Source organism: Helobdella robusta (genome assembly GCF_000326865.2).
Source record: "Helobdella robusta unplaced genomic scaffold HELROscaffold_5, whole genome shotgun sequence".
Lineage (NCBI taxonomy): Eukaryota > Metazoa > Annelida > Clitellata > Rhynchobdellida > Glossiphoniidae > Helobdella > Helobdella robusta.
The window spans coordinates 6,942,586-6,959,807 of NW_008705254.1; the positions used below are offsets into that span (position 1 = coordinate 6,942,586).

The 17,222-nt window shown below is 32.9% G+C and overlaps 2 protein-coding genes across 2 annotated transcripts in view; one reads left to right on the forward strand and one right to left on the reverse strand.

The window, feature by feature from the left end:
* Positions 1 to 418: 418 nt before the first annotated feature.
* HELRODRAFT_67701 (hypothetical protein) lies at positions 419 to 1,468 on the forward strand (the record flags this gene model as incomplete). Its single annotated transcript, XM_009026877.1, has 1 exon — positions 419 to 1,468. The coding sequence occupies one exon, from the start codon at positions 419 to 421 to the stop codon at positions 1,466 to 1,468; it is 1,050 nt and encodes a 349-aa protein (XP_009025125.1).
* Positions 1,469 to 3,235: 1,767 nt separating this feature from the next.
* The window catches only part of HELRODRAFT_67527 (hypothetical protein), a gene marked incomplete at both ends in the record, with an annotated part of 27,301 nt that continues 13,314 nt past the window's right edge, over positions 3,236 to 17,222 (reverse strand). The window contains 20 exons of the mRNA XM_009026857.1: positions 3,236 to 3,523; positions 3,659 to 3,787; positions 3,862 to 4,045; positions 4,206 to 4,355; positions 4,659 to 4,798; positions 5,073 to 5,189; positions 6,293 to 6,418; positions 6,577 to 6,821; positions 7,774 to 7,806; positions 8,021 to 8,191; positions 8,619 to 9,148; positions 11,742 to 11,919; positions 12,049 to 12,189; positions 12,486 to 12,563; positions 13,683 to 13,814; positions 14,422 to 14,502; positions 14,901 to 15,142; positions 15,268 to 15,352; positions 15,502 to 15,765; positions 16,930 to 17,045. Coding sequence (XP_009025105.1) covers positions 3,236 to 3,523; positions 3,659 to 3,787; positions 3,862 to 4,045; positions 4,206 to 4,355; positions 4,659 to 4,798; positions 5,073 to 5,189; positions 6,293 to 6,418; positions 6,577 to 6,821; positions 7,774 to 7,806; positions 8,021 to 8,191; positions 8,619 to 9,148; positions 11,742 to 11,919; positions 12,049 to 12,189; positions 12,486 to 12,563; positions 13,683 to 13,814; positions 14,422 to 14,502; positions 14,901 to 15,142; positions 15,268 to 15,352; positions 15,502 to 15,765; positions 16,930 to 17,045 — 3,430 coding nt within the window. The remainder of the gene's footprint in view (positions 3,524 to 3,658; positions 3,788 to 3,861; positions 4,046 to 4,205; positions 4,356 to 4,658; positions 4,799 to 5,072; positions 5,190 to 6,292; positions 6,419 to 6,576; positions 6,822 to 7,773; positions 7,807 to 8,020; positions 8,192 to 8,618; positions 9,149 to 11,741; positions 11,920 to 12,048; positions 12,190 to 12,485; positions 12,564 to 13,682; positions 13,815 to 14,421; positions 14,503 to 14,900; positions 15,143 to 15,267; positions 15,353 to 15,501; positions 15,766 to 16,929; positions 17,046 to 17,222) is intronic.

The following is a 17,222-nucleotide window of genomic DNA, read 5'->3' on the forward strand; positions in this document are numbered from 1 at the left end:
AATATTTACATTTTTTTTTTCAAATATCATTTTTTAATATTCTGCTAATTCTATTTGTAGTAAATTACTAAATAATAATGTTATTACTAAAAAACTAAATAATGTAAGTACTGAAATCAATAAAAAAATCAAATTTTATTTCAAATTTAATTCTATTTGAATTTTTATTATGAGCTAACTAAACTTAATTATTAACATTTTTAGAAGGAAAAGTATATTAATAATTAATAAATAACATTGTTTGAAAAGTCTAACAGTTTTATTTTATCTTTATAATTTTTTGGCAGTTTTTATTACAAACATTTTATTATTTTTATTATATTATATTATGTTTCAAATTAATAAAATAATTAATTAATTTGATAAGATTTATGATTATCTTATAATAAATTTTTGATAGTTTCAGTTCAGGTAATCAATGGTTGAATCAGGATCAAGTTCACATTTGTTAGAGTCCAACCAAACACAAGGTGGACAAACAAACAAGTGCATCAAATCTCAAACAATTCATTCCAACGGCGTTCAGAATTTTTTAGTCACAAAAATTCCCAAGTCAATTTTAAAAAAATTATCACCATATTTGATAGCTCTAAGGTTGTGGTCTTTAACAGCTTCCCTGTGTCCAGTTTCTTTAGGTGCATGTCTCTATTACAAGTACAGCAATAAATTTGACATATTCATTTTTGTGATCACGTCTATGTGTGCACTGTCAGTACATGCAGCTGGTAACTTAGTAAACACTTATTATGATTATGTTAAAGGAATAGATAGCCAGAAGAAAAGTGATGACAGAACACTGGTTGATCATTTATTGAGCCCCAATGATGTTTCGACCATGGGTGCCATTTGTTATATATTTGGTTGTTTGGGATTTTTAGTTTTATGTCACATATCACCTGCACCAGTACCTCATCTAGCATTGTTATATTTCGGAGGGCTCTCAAGCAGTTTTCTTTACACTGGAGGCTTAGGCTTAAAATATTTGGCGTTAGGAGATTTATTAATTTTTCTTACATTTGGTCCACTCACAGTTTTGTTTGCATACTTGGCTCAGGGCGGTCCATTGAGTTTATTTCCAATGTTACATGCTGTACCAATCGCCCTCAACACAGAAGCCATACTCCACGCCAATAACACTCGAGATATGAATTCTGATAAGGAAGCAGGTATAGTAACTCTAGCTATTCTTATAGGCAAGACGGGTTCATATGCTTTATTTGTAGCACTCTTATTTCTCCCATACATTATTTTTATAGTTCTCGCTGCTAATTATAACATTTTATTTTTTTTGCCTTTGCTAACTATATTTTTAGCATTTCCAATTGAAAGAAGCTTTCGCGCTGTGCTAACCAATGTTGACAACAGTATCACAAGAGATTTGGCTAAATTGAATTTCTTGATGTCTTTGTTTTATATTATTGTCTGTTTATTGAGTGATAAATCGAAATTGCCTGGGTACAACATTTAATGAAATGATGTGATGACATTCAGAAGAAGTACCGTGTACTTTTCAAATGAATCACAGGATATTTTATTGAAGTCATTTTTCTGATGATGCGGAGATAGATGCACTCTATTATATTTCTCAATATTTCTGTTAATGATAACTTTAAAACTCTAACGGTCATTGTGCAAATTGTGTGGTAGTTACAGCAGCATAAATTGCAATAGGCACGTTTGACAGTTGACAATACTCAAATGACTTACATTGTTGGCACTTTATTTTTTGAAGCATGAACATTTCCCCCTATATTTACAAATGAAAGATTAGTATTTATGATGATGTACGTTATGAAATGTGCATGAGTAACATCGCGAATGCTTTTTATACCGTCTGCGTGAAGTCTCGTGCTTTTCTGTTGTATTAATTCTTTGATTTTTTAACGTTAGGAATGCATTTGGTGCATTTGCAAAAAGAAAAATTGTTTAGACATAATAGCATTTAATATGAGATGGGTACTTATTTCATTTTTACAATAAAGTATTTTACACATCTAAAACAGATCATGCGTACGTTTCTTTTGGGAAAAATAAACCTACATCATTTAACGTATAACGTAACGAGCACATTAACAAGAAGTTTGACATATCGATAAAAATAATTTTGAAAAACTGTACATAAAATATAACAAGCGGCAATAATAAAAAAAAGATGTTAACATAACAACGTGCAGGATGGCGAACAGAAAGCAGTCGGTTGGAGTGAATATTATTTAACTGAGCCCAAGCGTACGGTGCCACGTGCAAGATAATTTTAATAATGATATAATTTATCGTTTAGAGCATTATTGCCAGGAGACATTTTGTATTTCTTCGTTGCGGTTTGATCTTCATTAAACGCTGCGAGTAACGGATAGAGGTGAAAAAGAGTGAAGATTCCTTGAAAATTAAAACTATGTCGCACTAGAAAAACTTAAATAGGTTTATTAATTTTGTGCAATTAGTTGTTGGGGTAGATAAACGGATGGTAAATAATAAATGAATACAAACGGCATAAAAATTAAATCGTGACCTATTATACAAAATCACGAATGACACGGAAAACGAAAGCAAGGTAAAAAAAAACCCTAGAATAAAGTAAAATGTCTTATTATAATTTATTCTGCGAAATATACTTTAATTTTAGATTAATTATGACCGTGGATATTAATATTTCCATAAAACTTATAAACCAAGAAGGACTAGAATGGGCAAAAACGAACGAGTACTTCGTTATTTCAATATAATTACAATGTAGATAGCGGTGAACTTTAGCGGTAAAGCTTGATTTGTATGCGTGCCCAGCAAGTTACTCGGTAAATACTAATTTGCTCCAAATCAAGTGCTGCCACCTGAAATTATGTTCAATTAATTTTTGGTGACTCGTAATTGAATTTACATGTGAAATAATGGAGGGAAACACATTGCGGCGGTTGTGACGATTGTTTGTACATGTATTATTACTGGCGATGTATAAAACAACAACAAAAAAATATAAATTGTAAAAATACTTTGTCAAGTTGATAAATCACATCGAAAACATCATAACCTATTAGTATGACGGAACGATAACGAGTTGATGCTACTGGTTTCACCAGCATTGCATCAGTGAACTTGAACTATTTATTGAAAATCACATATATCACAAATTACGACAACAAAAAATAAATTATAATTTGCAACCTTCAGTTGCCATGGTTTTTTTTCTTAAAATCACTTTCATAATGATTATCAAAACTTATGCTGCCTGCTGTCATCAATTCATGAAAACTGCATCATTGTTGTCGGCGCCACCTCTGCCAGTGTGGAACCGTCTCATGCTGGTGATGGTGTCTTGGTAACTGTCACTTTCTGGAACAACCTGAAGCACTTTGACCGATTTCTGACTGCCTGGTGTGCCTATCTGCAGGTGCTGTTGATGAGTGTTGTGGCATTTCAACTGGAAACTGCCAGTTCTGAATGTAAGTTTCTGGTTGACCTGTTTCAGGTTTACGGACCATGACAAGAGGTCGGTCAAATGTGACGCGTACCCATTAGATATCACCTGCATCACAAAACATCGACGTAACATTAACTTAAATTAACGTCAACGATTTAACATAATATTAAAGAATAACGCAAATTTATAACTCAAAGAAATATCTTTTAATATATGCAAATGTAACTGAAGAAGCTATACCGTAGCTTCTTTTTTATTTTTTTTGGATACTTTGCCGACGACGAATATCTGATTTGGTTGTAATCCAATAGACTGGTAAACAGGGACGTCTTTGTTGGAGCCATAAGCTGCAGAGATGACTAACTCCGCCTAAAATAAAGAAATTTCTCAAATGACGTTTCTTAACAACAAAATTATTTTGAGAATTTCTTATTTTTACTGACCTCCCTAACAAGTTGTCGTAGATTGGATGCCTTTTGCTTGAGTGGTTCTGCGCTCAGTCCATCGGCAAACCAGACGAGGCCGTGAGGAAAATTGTGTCGAGCTAACCATTTGGTAACTCTTCTGTGCTGCATGTCGGGACGGGCAGTAATGTAAATGATCAGATAGCCTCTTTCATGATAACACCTGTAAATATTTTTGAAATCTATGATGATGACCATGTTGACAAATTAAATTATTTTTTGAACAATCGAAACCGGCAGGATTATAAAATATTATTTTATTTCTTATTTATTTCTACTTCTAAACCAAGTTTTGCGTATAATCCATTCTTTCACAAACAAACCTGACAACATCGACAGCTCCAGGTTTGACCTTTGGATCCCTTCCCATGATTGAGACACTGGCAGTGAAGCTTCCATCAATACTGAAGACAACTACTTCTGTTCGAGCTGGGAGGACAACCATGTAAAATGATGCTGACGACTGATCAACTCTGAATGATGAATATTACATGAAGAACCAATAAGAAAGTTATTGCGAGAGAGCAAGTGTTAACGATTGTGATGTTTATCGCCACTTACTTGCATCTAATCTAAATAAAAAGAAAATAAAAACAATAAATACATTTTTTTTAGGTTGGTTCACAGAAATCTACGCTATATTTAAGAATACTAATGCTCGGGAGGTTTTGCCGACCATAGATTATTCTTCCAACTTTTGGAATTTAAATTTTCAAATCATTGACTGTTCGAAAAAAATTACAAAAAATAACAAATGGGATTTTCTAACCACCAACCTAACTGTCATGTTGACAGAATAAAGTCCGGCAGATAACTTTTTATGTTCAGGGATGTGGTAGACTATTCTTCCATTTTGATCCGTCAATTCTGTAGACAGATGTTCCTCTTGACCTCTCACTGTCACGCTGATGTCCACCTAGCAAGAATCATTTATCATTTACACTAAATATTGGTGGGATAGAATTATTTTATTGCATGTGAAATTTGTTTATAATGTTAAGTTATTAACTGAATAAATTAATAAATGTTGAATAAATGGTGAGATGTTTTTCCTACCCATTCATTGTTCACTGACTATAAGATAGTACATTTCCAAACCAACCAACCGACTGATCAATAAACCAACCATTCAAGCAGCCAGCCATCTATCCAACCAACTAGCCAACAAACCAATTGACCAACTAACCAACCTTTTCCCCAGAGAGTGATACGACATCGAGTGGACCGTACATGAATCTTGCTGCCAACAACTGAGGTCGACTTTCAAGGACTATGACGTCATTAGCTCGGTGATTTGGCGCCAAATTCTGGTTGGTTGGTCAAAGTGGTAATGAATGAGAAAACACACACAAACACGCATACATGTGGTATATATATAAATATGTGAAATATATATATATATATATATATATATATATATATATATATATATATATATATATATATATATAATATATTTATATAAATGCAAATTTCATTGAAATTGTTTGCCCATTTTGCATTAATTAACTTCTTTATAAGACATTTTTTCAACGTTTTTCAACCATGTTAAAACTTTTATAAAATTTCTATATTTTAATTATTTTACTAAACATTTTATTTAAATTACATTATTTTATTTATATAATTATTGATATTTACAACAAGGTTAATTTATTTCACAATTTAATACATATTTTATTTTCTATATTTTCACATTTTACATTAGACATTTATTTTAATTAAATTATATGTTTAAACAATATTTAGGCTCTGAAGATGGCATTACGCCGAAACAGCGCTGTTAGCTTTATTCCAGTTTTAGATAAATATGAACTCAAACAATACCGCCTCGTTGAATGTCTTATAAAGAAGTTAATTAATGCAAAATGGGCAAACAATTTCAATGAAATTTGCATTTCTGAAAACCTCGTTCCTAAATATATATATATATATATATATATATATATATATATATATATATATATATATATATATGTGGAGGGGGTGAAAATTTCCGTCCTGCTTCTGCAGGTGGGGCGTACTTTACATACTCGTACTGGCCAACCATACCTGCGGTAGCGGAAATTCTCACCCCTTTATATACTCACGTACTTGTGGATATATATATTAAAATACATTAACATTATATAATCCTAAACTAAAATTACATTAGTAATTATTTACAAAAATGCTCCATGGTAAGCCAAAATGCAAGACTGAGAATTTACGTACTCTGACTTTCAATTGAGTTCTCTTTATATACTCACCCTCACCTCTTTATATACTAACCCTTTATATACTCACGTACTTGTGGATATATATATTAAAATACATTAACATTATATAATCTTAAACTAAAATTACATTAGTAATTATTTACAAAAATGCTCCATGGTAAGCCAAAATGCAAGACTGAGAATTTACGTACTCTGACTTTCAATTGAGTTCTCTTCTTGAGCCACTTTTCTTTGTTAGTAAAGTGAGAATGTGGAGCAGGTTGTGTGGAAGATTGTCTTGCAGTGCTGCATGAATGAATCGTCGATGAATGAATTGTCTCTTCAAGCGATAAACAATCTTGTCTTAGTACCTAGTGTTAATGAGATGGACGGTGGTTAGTTCTGGCAAGTGAACAAGCATAAATATTTTATGCCGACACAGTTATTCATTTAATGATATATTCATTAACAAAAAAATATTCATTAGTTATCCAACCTGTCTAAGAATAAATGCTACAAGATCACAAGACTCCCAAAAACTTGAGTGAAGAATGTGCGGAAGTGAATGTGAAGGAAAGTTCTGGAGTGCCTCGGGACAGTAGATGCAGTAGTCTAGCCTTTTGACGCCCCACCAATTTGCCGACACTTCGCGGGTAAATACGATGACGATAATTATGATGATGACAATTATTACAAGGATAATGACGGTTATAGTAGTTATATCCCTGCTAGGTGAAAGAGCTTTACTATCAACCAAAAAGGTGAATCTATGTATCATACATAATTGTTGTTATTCTTCTTTACATTTCTCCTGTCTTATACTTTCAGGACATTGGCGACCATCGACCTCCACATTTTGTATATACATAATTCAATATATACAACATACATAACCGTTATTATTACTCTTGATAATATACGGTATACGCAGTGGCGGATCAATGGGGACCTAAGAAGAAAAAAATATAATCATTATTATTATCGGCGTTCGTAGGTGTTACCCCGTTATGGAACGCGTCTATTTAAGACTTTTCTAGTGCTTAGTATTTCGGGTTTGTTTTTTCTATCGTGCACATCCTTCCTGAAATACAATACTTGTAAACATTTTTTGTGGAGCGCCTTCTCAGGCATCATGTATTTTTGTTATGCCTCATACATAGATTCAAATTTAGACAAATACAAACATAAATTCCAATGTGGTGAGTTGTAAGCGGTGACTCTTTTGCCCAGGAGCACGCAGAGCAGCGTGGATACAGTTTAATGCCATTGGGACTTATATTTGTGTATGTCTGAGTTTTAAACTTGAGGCAGAAGGGGCCTCGACAAAGCGGCGCTCGACAAAGAGGTTTAAAGAGTGTGCCAGCCAACTAACCAGCCAATGTTGCATTGATTAATCACTCAATCACTTCCATTTCATCGATCATCAAACCATTCACTAAATCGACTAAGAATTAATCAGCCGTCAGTCATTCAACCAATCAACAAAGCATTCAAAGGAACAACTCAACTAATCAAACAATCTTTCAGCAAACGAACAAACATACAAACCACAAACACCAACCTGCCTCTACGTGACTGCTGTTTAAAATCAGCTGATCAGACATCTGACTGCCGTATCTTGGTCGACCAATAGGAACCTCGTAGGCTGATGAGTCATCATCATTCATTACGTCATTGCCGGATATTACGTCACCAAAAACGTCAGGAAAATTGTGAATAGTTTCGACTGCCAATGAAATTTTAAAAGAAGTTATTAAATTACCTATTTTGGGTAGATAATATTTTGTATTTTTAATTTAGTTATATTCTTCCATCTTACCGATTAAAAATAGTTGTTGCTTATTTTTTAACTCACCAGTTATACGTTAATAAACATTTTAAATGATCTAGTAACTAGTTGAATTCACTAATTTATTTTTTCTATCTTTTATTTTTCTCACCCAAATGAACAGCTACACTTTCGCCATATGAGAACTTATTGTACTTTTTTAGCTTGATCGGTTCAATGACCTTGAACTTGAGGTCGACCAGGGGTTCGATGCGAAAGGCGCACGGATCGGAAGGGTAGAAGATGTTGTACAGCTGATTGCATGTGGGTTTTGGTGGCTGGGCTGTGATAATCATGTTATAATGTCATGATGTATGGTGATAATATGCGGTGATGATGAGTGGTGGTGTTAAGGTGATACGTTACAGCAGTGGTTTTGTGAAACGATAAGTTGTTGCATTAGTTGTTATGATGTGAAGATAATATATTGATGATATTGTAATATTAATACATAAATAACTGCATAAATAATCATGTTATAATGTCATGATGTATGGTGATAATATGCGGTGATGATGAGTGGTGATGTTAAGGTGATACGTTACAGCAGTGGTTTTGTGAAACGATAAGTTGTTGCATTAGTTGTTATGATGTGAAGATAATATATTGATGATATTGTAATATTAATACATAAATAATGCAACTTTGAATAGTTCTGCAAAAAAAGTAGACAATTTCTTTTGCATGAAACAAAACGTATATAGAAATACCTGCTTTGTATATGCCCGTGTGCATCCTGTATGCCAGGACCATACCCAGTGGTGAACCAAAGAGGAACACCTCATCCACCTCGAAATTTAAACCTTTCATTCCTGCTACAACATGGCCAACCGCTGCTGTTGATGCTTGTTGATGGGGAGATGTAGTGGAGGATGATTTAACTGTTGGGAGAGATGAGTTGCGAGTGAATTGTGAAGCAGATGGAGACGTCGATGAGGACGTCTTTCTGTTGTTGGGGTCGTTATTGCTACAATTTTTGTTATTATTCAGAGTTTTGTTATCACTTGTGTTACTGCTGTTGTCACTGGCAGTGTTGAGATCGTACATTGAGATGAAAATATCGGAATGAAAATCATGAAACTCCACTTGTTGATTTCCCGATGTTTGCAACTTTTCGTCATTGGTGCCGTTGTTATTATTGGCTGAGTGTGCAGGCAAGGTAGGTGAACTGATCTGACTAGTAAAATTGTTTGCAGTGGAAGATGAGGTCAAGAGGTCATACGCGTATATGGAACCTACGCTGTCGGCCATTATGCAAACCTATCCATTTTCAAATTTATATGATAAAAATTAGTTTACTGAAGATATTTATTAGCTGCAACATAATAATTTGAAACGAGGCATTATTCATGACAACAAATTGTTGTTGATCAAAACATATATCCCAATTACATATTTATATATAGATATATAAATCACTCATTGATTTGATAATCTTAAAACGAGAGCAAAAAGATAACAGGAGCCGGACCACTAGAAATAATAATAAAATAAAATATTACAAAAACTTTATGTCCACGTCATATGAAACGGATGAAAGAATATTAAGAAATACAAGTCTCAAAATACATAACGATATCCTTTCTCTCTAGTGACAATAGTAATCTTACTCATCTTCTTGCTCTTGACTTTTCCTCTGCTTTTGATACTGTTGATCATACTATTCTCTTGAGGCTGCTTTCTTTTAATATTACTGATTCTTGTCTATCTTGGTTTTCTTCTTATCTCTGTAATCGTTTTTCTTATGTTGTTCTCAATAATTCTACTTCTAACTCCTCTATTCTTACTTTCGGAGTACCTAAGGGTTCTATCTTTGGCCCTCTTCTATTTATATTCTGTACTTCTGAACTACCTCGTATTATTAATAATTTTTCTTTCACTTGTCAACTATATGCTGATGATTCTTATATTTATACTTCTTTTTCTCCATCTAATCTCAATAGTGTTCTTCATAATCTATCTCTATGTCTTTCTTCAATCATCGCTTGGTCTGACGGTATGTGTCTTAAAATTAATCCATCTAAATTTGAATCAATTTGTTTTGATAAATCTAAACACTCTATTACTATTCCTCCAATTATCTTATACAACTTTTGATGTTTCTCACAAGTTTCGTAGTCCAGGCTTCATCTTTGATTCTAGTATGTCTCTTTCTTCTCAGATTAACAGTGTTGCTAGAAGTTCTTACTTTCATCTACGTAGAATAAAAAAACTTCAGCCTTTTCTTGACGATCCTACTCTTCCCCTTCTTGTTACTTCGTTAGTCTTATCTAGGATTGATTATTGTAACTCGCTCTACTATGGTCTTCCTGACTCTATACTCTATCCTTTAAGTAAAGCTTTTAACTCTGCTGCTCGTTTAGTTGCTCGTGCCCCTTTATTTTCTCATATATCTCCAGCTGATGACATACTACATTGGAAATGGTAAAGGATTACCGAAAAACAGTTTTTTCTGCAAAAGATAAAAAAGAATATAAAGTAGTTAAAAGGTTTGTTTTCTATAAAAATAAATTATAAAACAATGATAAAAATACGATATAAAATATTGATAAAGTGAACCAGAAACTGACTGAAGAAAGCTGAAAATGCAGTGATATTTCTTAACAATTATATCAATTATATATATATATATATATATATATATATATATATATATATATATATATATATATATACACACACACACAAACATAAATATTTGAATTGAAAAATAATGTTTGCTGGCTTCAAAAATTGAACCACACGTGAAAGCTAGAAAGCTGAATTTAATAGACTGTGACACACGGCTAAAAGCAGTTCTTTAACAAACCACAATGCATATCAAAACCACAATGCATAGCCAATAAAATAACCAATGAATATAATCACAATAATCAATAAAATAAAATAAATAATAAAAAATCAAAAACTGTACTTGTCCATTGAATTTCGCGCCAGTTCTAGCAAATGATTGTTGACAGAATTTATTGTAGCAATAGTTGACTGCGTCCTTCACCTAAGAAATAAAAAAACTTAAATCCTTTATACTTCAGAACTGCGACAAAAGAACTACACACATCAGTGAGGTTTGTTTCTTAATCTTATTTCAACCCTACCAAGTCTGCCTTACTAACAAATCTCTCATTAATCTCTATTCTGTTCAAAACATCTCTCACCTCTCAGTCCTAATCTGTGTTCACTATCATACTGATCTGTTTACATTTTTATGAGGAATTTTTTAATGTAGGGCAACTCTTCATTTCGTAATAATGAGAAACTGAGGATGATGATGATATAAATAATGACAATTAAAATACTACTGCTACTACTACTACTATTACTAATAATGATAATAATAACATATAACACTGACCTGTTCAAGTGAGGACGTATATAACGGACAGTTGATTCCAAATAGAACAATGGAATTTAATGGTACTTTGCTGTTGACCATGAAAAAATCATCATCATCATTAGAGTTGTCGGTTGTTGATAAAGCTGTGTACGTAGTCGTTCTTGTTGTATTGTTGTTGTCGCCTCGTTCTTGTATTGATTTGAAAAACGAGCTGGATGCCAAAGGATTCAATCTTCAAGTGTTTATAGATAAGTCAATTATTAAAATAGTAATTTTGTTGCTGAACAATTAAAAAAATTGGCATTGCAAAAAATATTATCTCAATTTTCACAAAAAAAACTTTAGAAAAATCATTTATGACAGTAAACAGATGTTCCCACGATGTCATCATTCAACAATCATTCAACAATATTATACAATCACTAAGATCATGAGTGTTATTTTTATATCATTTGTATAATTAACAAATATATCAAGGCTCAACTAAAATCCTGCTAACATTGATAATAACTGTATAGGCCTGGCACATAAGTTAGGACATGGCACCAACTCTATAAATATCCGACCAATCATGGAAGAGTATCTTGATCTAATTATCTGCTCAAAAGTCGAGTTCAAAGTTGAAAGGTCATTCATTTTTGAAAAAATTCCTTTGTCCAATGAATCAACGGCGCTACCTTCAAAAATCAATTTATTTATATTTATAAAAACTATTTCATTAAAACTTTATCAGCAATGTAATTTTCTTTTTTTTTACCTCTAAAACCTCAACTGAAAACAACAATAAAAATATAAAAAACAAAAACCTCCATGCAGTAGTATAAATAGCACTTCAGAATTTCCAGACTCGAGAAATGAGGTCAAATTTTTTGGAGCGAGTGTCGGTGATGATGACGACGATGAGGAGTCATCCACAGTTTGGAGAAAACTTTTTTTGGAGATAAAATCTGAAGAGTTATTCATACAATGCCGTTATTTTAAGCTTGTTGGGCAGTCACGAAAAACTTTATCTGCCATCATTATAATCATCATTATCACAAATACAATAACATCAATAATCACCATCACTAACAGGTTAGTGAAGGGAAGGGGCAACAACAACCATCACTAACACCATAACATTAACAGTTGTGTTGAAGTTTATACCAGATATTGAACTGAAAAAGGAGCATTCAATGTGAGCAGATTAAAGGCAAAGACTTAAATCAAATATGATTACATAAGGAAAATGCCATTTGCTAACGATTGATGATGCTTTGTAAAGCTGATCTGTTGAAAAGCAGGTCCCTCCCTTTTTGCCAGGGCTTGCAAACATTCAAGTCTCATCATTAACACAAAAAAGATCAAAGCCCTGCATTAGCCTTCTATAAATTCAATAGCTAGAAAGCCAAAAATAATTATTGATGACCATAAACTGATCAACGTGGATAAATTTGTCTACTTGCATGTTGTAGACAGACACTGCTGATTATGTGATAAATGAGCAGAAGTAAAAGATGAGATGAAACAAACAGTTAACCGGTTAAAAAACAAGAGTCCTGGTAATGAAAAAAGTAGCGGGTGAAATGATAAAGAATGAAGTAGAAGCTGTATAAAAACGAGTTGAAAAAGTTCACTTATTTGGTAAGCAACATTACGTGGGATTCAGATCGCGTAAAAGACAATTCAAAGAAAACTAAGGCTTTTTGGACACATCTGACGAACTAAAAATGAAAGAAAACTGAAAACTTTGGTATTTGGAATATTAAGTCATAAATAACAAAGAGCAGTCACACAAAGAATGGGCAAACGACATAAAAGAATGGTGTAGAACAAATCTCCAATAGAATCACGCTGTAAAAGACAGCATTCTAAGTGTAGTCTTACTAAGCATTTGTACAACCTTGTTATCACAGTTTGTTCCCTAGTCGAAATCGTTCTTAAGCGGCCCCTAGCATTTAATTGGTCTTTTTAGCAAAAAAATCAAAAATAATTAACACTTTTGAAATTCTCTCCTGGTTTTTAAATTGTCTCAATCTATCACTAATCAACATCGTCTGATCTAATAAATTTTGAACTAACCTCATTAACTCTGTAATATTGTCATTTTATTCTGTTTATTGAGATAGGAATATCGATCGATAGAATTACTTAAAACTAATCTAATCTCTTTGTACTCATTCTTTTCGGATGACGAGCTACGTAGAACATATTGTAACAAATTTTATTTCATTTTAATTAATATTTATTATTTTATTTCAATTTTATTTTTACAGCATGTTTTTATTCAGACAAAAATAAAAGATGTTAACCATATTTAATAGTAATAATAATGTTAATTAACTTTTAGTATTGTTGTCATTCAGTCATTTATAAAATTATAATCTTAAAATCTTGAAACTTACCGCTGTTATTTAAGCAACATCAATACAACCATCACCACAATCACAATTATCCTCACAATCATCATCATCATAATCATCATTATTACCGCAATCATTATCACCAACCACAAAGCTACCTTCATCAGCATCAAAATATTCATCCTCCTCTTCAGAGCTCGAATGTTGAAGCCTCTCAATTGTTTGAAGGTCTTGAAATTGCAATTCACGCAAACAATAAATCAGTCAGTCAGTCAGTCAGTCAGTCAGTCAGTCAGTCAGTCAGTCAGTCAGTCAGTCAGTCAGTCAGTCAGTCAGTCAGTCAGTCAGTCAGTCAGTCAGTCAGTCAGTCAGTCAGTCAGTCAGTCAGTCAGTCAGTCAGTCAGTCAGTCAGTCAGTCAGTCAGTCAGTCAGTCAGTCAGTCAGTCAGTCAGTCAGTCAGTCAGTCAGTCAGTCAGTCAGTCAGTCAGTAAACCAAGACATAAGACATGAATTATCAACTAATTGAACAAAGTAATTAATGAATTAAACTATCACAAATAATAATAACGAGCACATCACCATTGGCACTGGATGTGAAGGATATGAATGAGGATTTCTTAAAAGATGGCGTGTTTCTTCCCAAGTGCTTTGGAGCTGCAGATAGAGATGGTGTTGTTGATGATGACGAAATATATGATTGTGATTATTACTATTATTATTATTATTATGATGATGATGTTAATGATGGTTAGAAATAGTATTGTAGGACATACATTTTAATATAATATATATTTATTTATATTTTGACTCGGGCTACTTGTGAGTCCTATAAAGAACAAAATGCGTCTAGCCCAGAAGGAGTTAGGTGTCCACAGTAATGCACCTTTGGTCGTGTTGGGAGATGGTGTACGTTATGCACTCGTACTGGCCGAACGTATTATAACCCACAACCACCATCATTAATCCTCTTTTTCATCATCATCATAACTTTTCGTTTTCATCCTTACCCCGCCTCCTCCTCCTCCTCATTTTAATCACCATCACCATACCTCATTTTAATCATCATTTTTAGCACAATTAATTTTATTGTTATAATTTTAACATAAATAACTCAAATGACTTTTTGATGCCGACCGACCAAAATAAAATCTCCTGGGGAGAACCATTTTAAACACATACTTTATTAACAATACAACAATGTAAAGCAGAAAAAAACCTACCTCAACATGAAATAAATAACAAGAATTATGCATCACTATAAAAAGTAGCAACAAAACAAATAATAAGCAACAAATGAACGAAAAAGAATAGTAGACCTTCCTGGACAGCGCTTTTTTGTGCTCCTTTCATTTGATCTCTCTTCTCGCCTTCACAGCTTTCTTCTTCTCTCTCCACTCCTTCCTCCTCCTCCCCTTCTCCCTGTTTCTCCTGACATCCAGCCATTTTCTCTTTCAACTTTTGTTGAGTTTCTAACTCTAAACGTCTTAATTTTAAAATTTTACTAATGTTATTATTAGCATTATTGCCACTATTACCAATATTAATATTATTAATATTACTACTACTAATAATAACAAATATAATATGATAATAATAATAATAAAAGCAACAGAAAATAACGAAACACCAGTAGCAGCAACAAAAATTAACAACAGCAGGAGCAACAATAACAAAGACAATCACCTTATATCAGCCATTGTGAGTCCATGGTATTCATCCTGCCAACACCAGGCTTGCTTGTGCGCCCTCAACATGGTCTTTCTCAAAGCTGCATGCAAATCCAGTTTGAAAATAATAAGAAAATTCTTCTCTAAATATCTCGTTCATTTTCTTCTTCATACCTTCATTCATTCAATCAGTCATCCATCCATTCCTCAAATTCATTTCATTTACCTACAATCAATCAAAACCACTCACCAACGTCATGGATGAATCTTTCAATTTTTGTCTGCATACCCCAGTATTTGAACTCGACCTTGCACAGCTTGTAAGCGCACATTATAGTTTTTTTATTCATCGAGCCGTCACGCACATCATTATTTTCCATGGCGCCTGCGTACTCTTCTCGCCAGTTTTCATTCAGCGGTCCGCGACCAGTTTTTTCTGAAACAAATTTAGTAGGATCCTCTTCCGGTTGGTAGTCCCCACTGGAGATGACGTCTGTTACTATATCTATGTAGTCTGGTGATGATGGTGGTGTCTGTTATTATAACTATGTCTGGTGATAGCATTTACTACTATATCTATATACTCAGTCTAGTGATGAAGATAATGGCATGATGATAACGATGATGATGGAGCCTGTTAAGTGTCTATGTTGTTGTGATGATGACGGTGGTGACAACATAAATACGACAACAGTGATGAAGAAAAAAAACGACATTAAAAAAATAAGAATGATAATAAATAAGAAGCATAAATAAATACGTTAAAAGGCCATCATCAGAATGAGATTTCAAGGTGAGTGAAGATAGAGGAGAAACAATAATCGCTAGAACATTAATCTACAGAACAAACATCTGTAACATTATGAACAACAATCTGACTGTTTTATTATGCCAGTACAAATATTGTTGTAACAATTTGACGCGCCTAACTACCAACATCAATGTTTTAACTTCAATGATCTCTATATTTCCAACACTAGTGTTGTAGCTTCCAACAATCATTAAGTTATCATCAAGTTATCGTAATTCCGTAGGTTAAAGATTTCCGATAGATGAACACAACTGCTTCGAACGCAAACTTGGTTGAACGTTTATTTGAATGCCAACAGTAACAGAAACACTAAACTAATCCAAGTAACTACTTAAATCACATTTACGACTTCTCTTCAAACCTCCTATTGACTTGGCTACTCCTGCCCGTTATATACAAGAAATTCTGACAATCCAAAGTTTACAAAGATAACGAATAATCGAGATAAAGAATAATATAGTGCGATTTGACTATTGCTGCGGTTATAAAAATATTATAAAAATAAAAGTCATGTTCCTCAGTTTCTTTCATGATCGACTACAAGTTAATCAGTGTTTACAAGCATTATAACTGACATATATTCAGTGGTATAATCATCATTCGTTTCCTATCAGAATTATAAAAATTAAAATTAATAATAACTCACATTTGACGTTTCAAATGAATAAAACACCAAAATAATAATAATTAGCAAACTGCATGAAACTTTAATAAATTTCATAACCTTTTAAAATAACAAAATTTTTGCTACACTTATCATGATAATCCCTCTTCAAATCAAGGTACTTAAAAGAAACCCAGTGTATAACATATAGGAGAAACATGGAAAACATACTTATAAATGAAATAAGAGTCTATATGACTTACCAACAATTCTGTTGGATAGATCAGACTTTGTGAGGTTGAAGACATTATCCTGCGTACCTGCGTCGTTGTAGTACACTGTCTCAATCTCTAAAGAGAACTTCTCGATGAATGGTGTCCTGAAAGTTGAATTAGGGTGATCAATAACCACAATCTTGATAATAATCTTTATGAAATGATCTTTTTTTGTAATAGAGTAGCTGACATTGGAAATGGTTTGCGTGTTAAAAAAATGCTTATGATGTTCACAATTTTAAAAAAAAGACATTAAACATCTGTTAAAGGATAAAAGATAT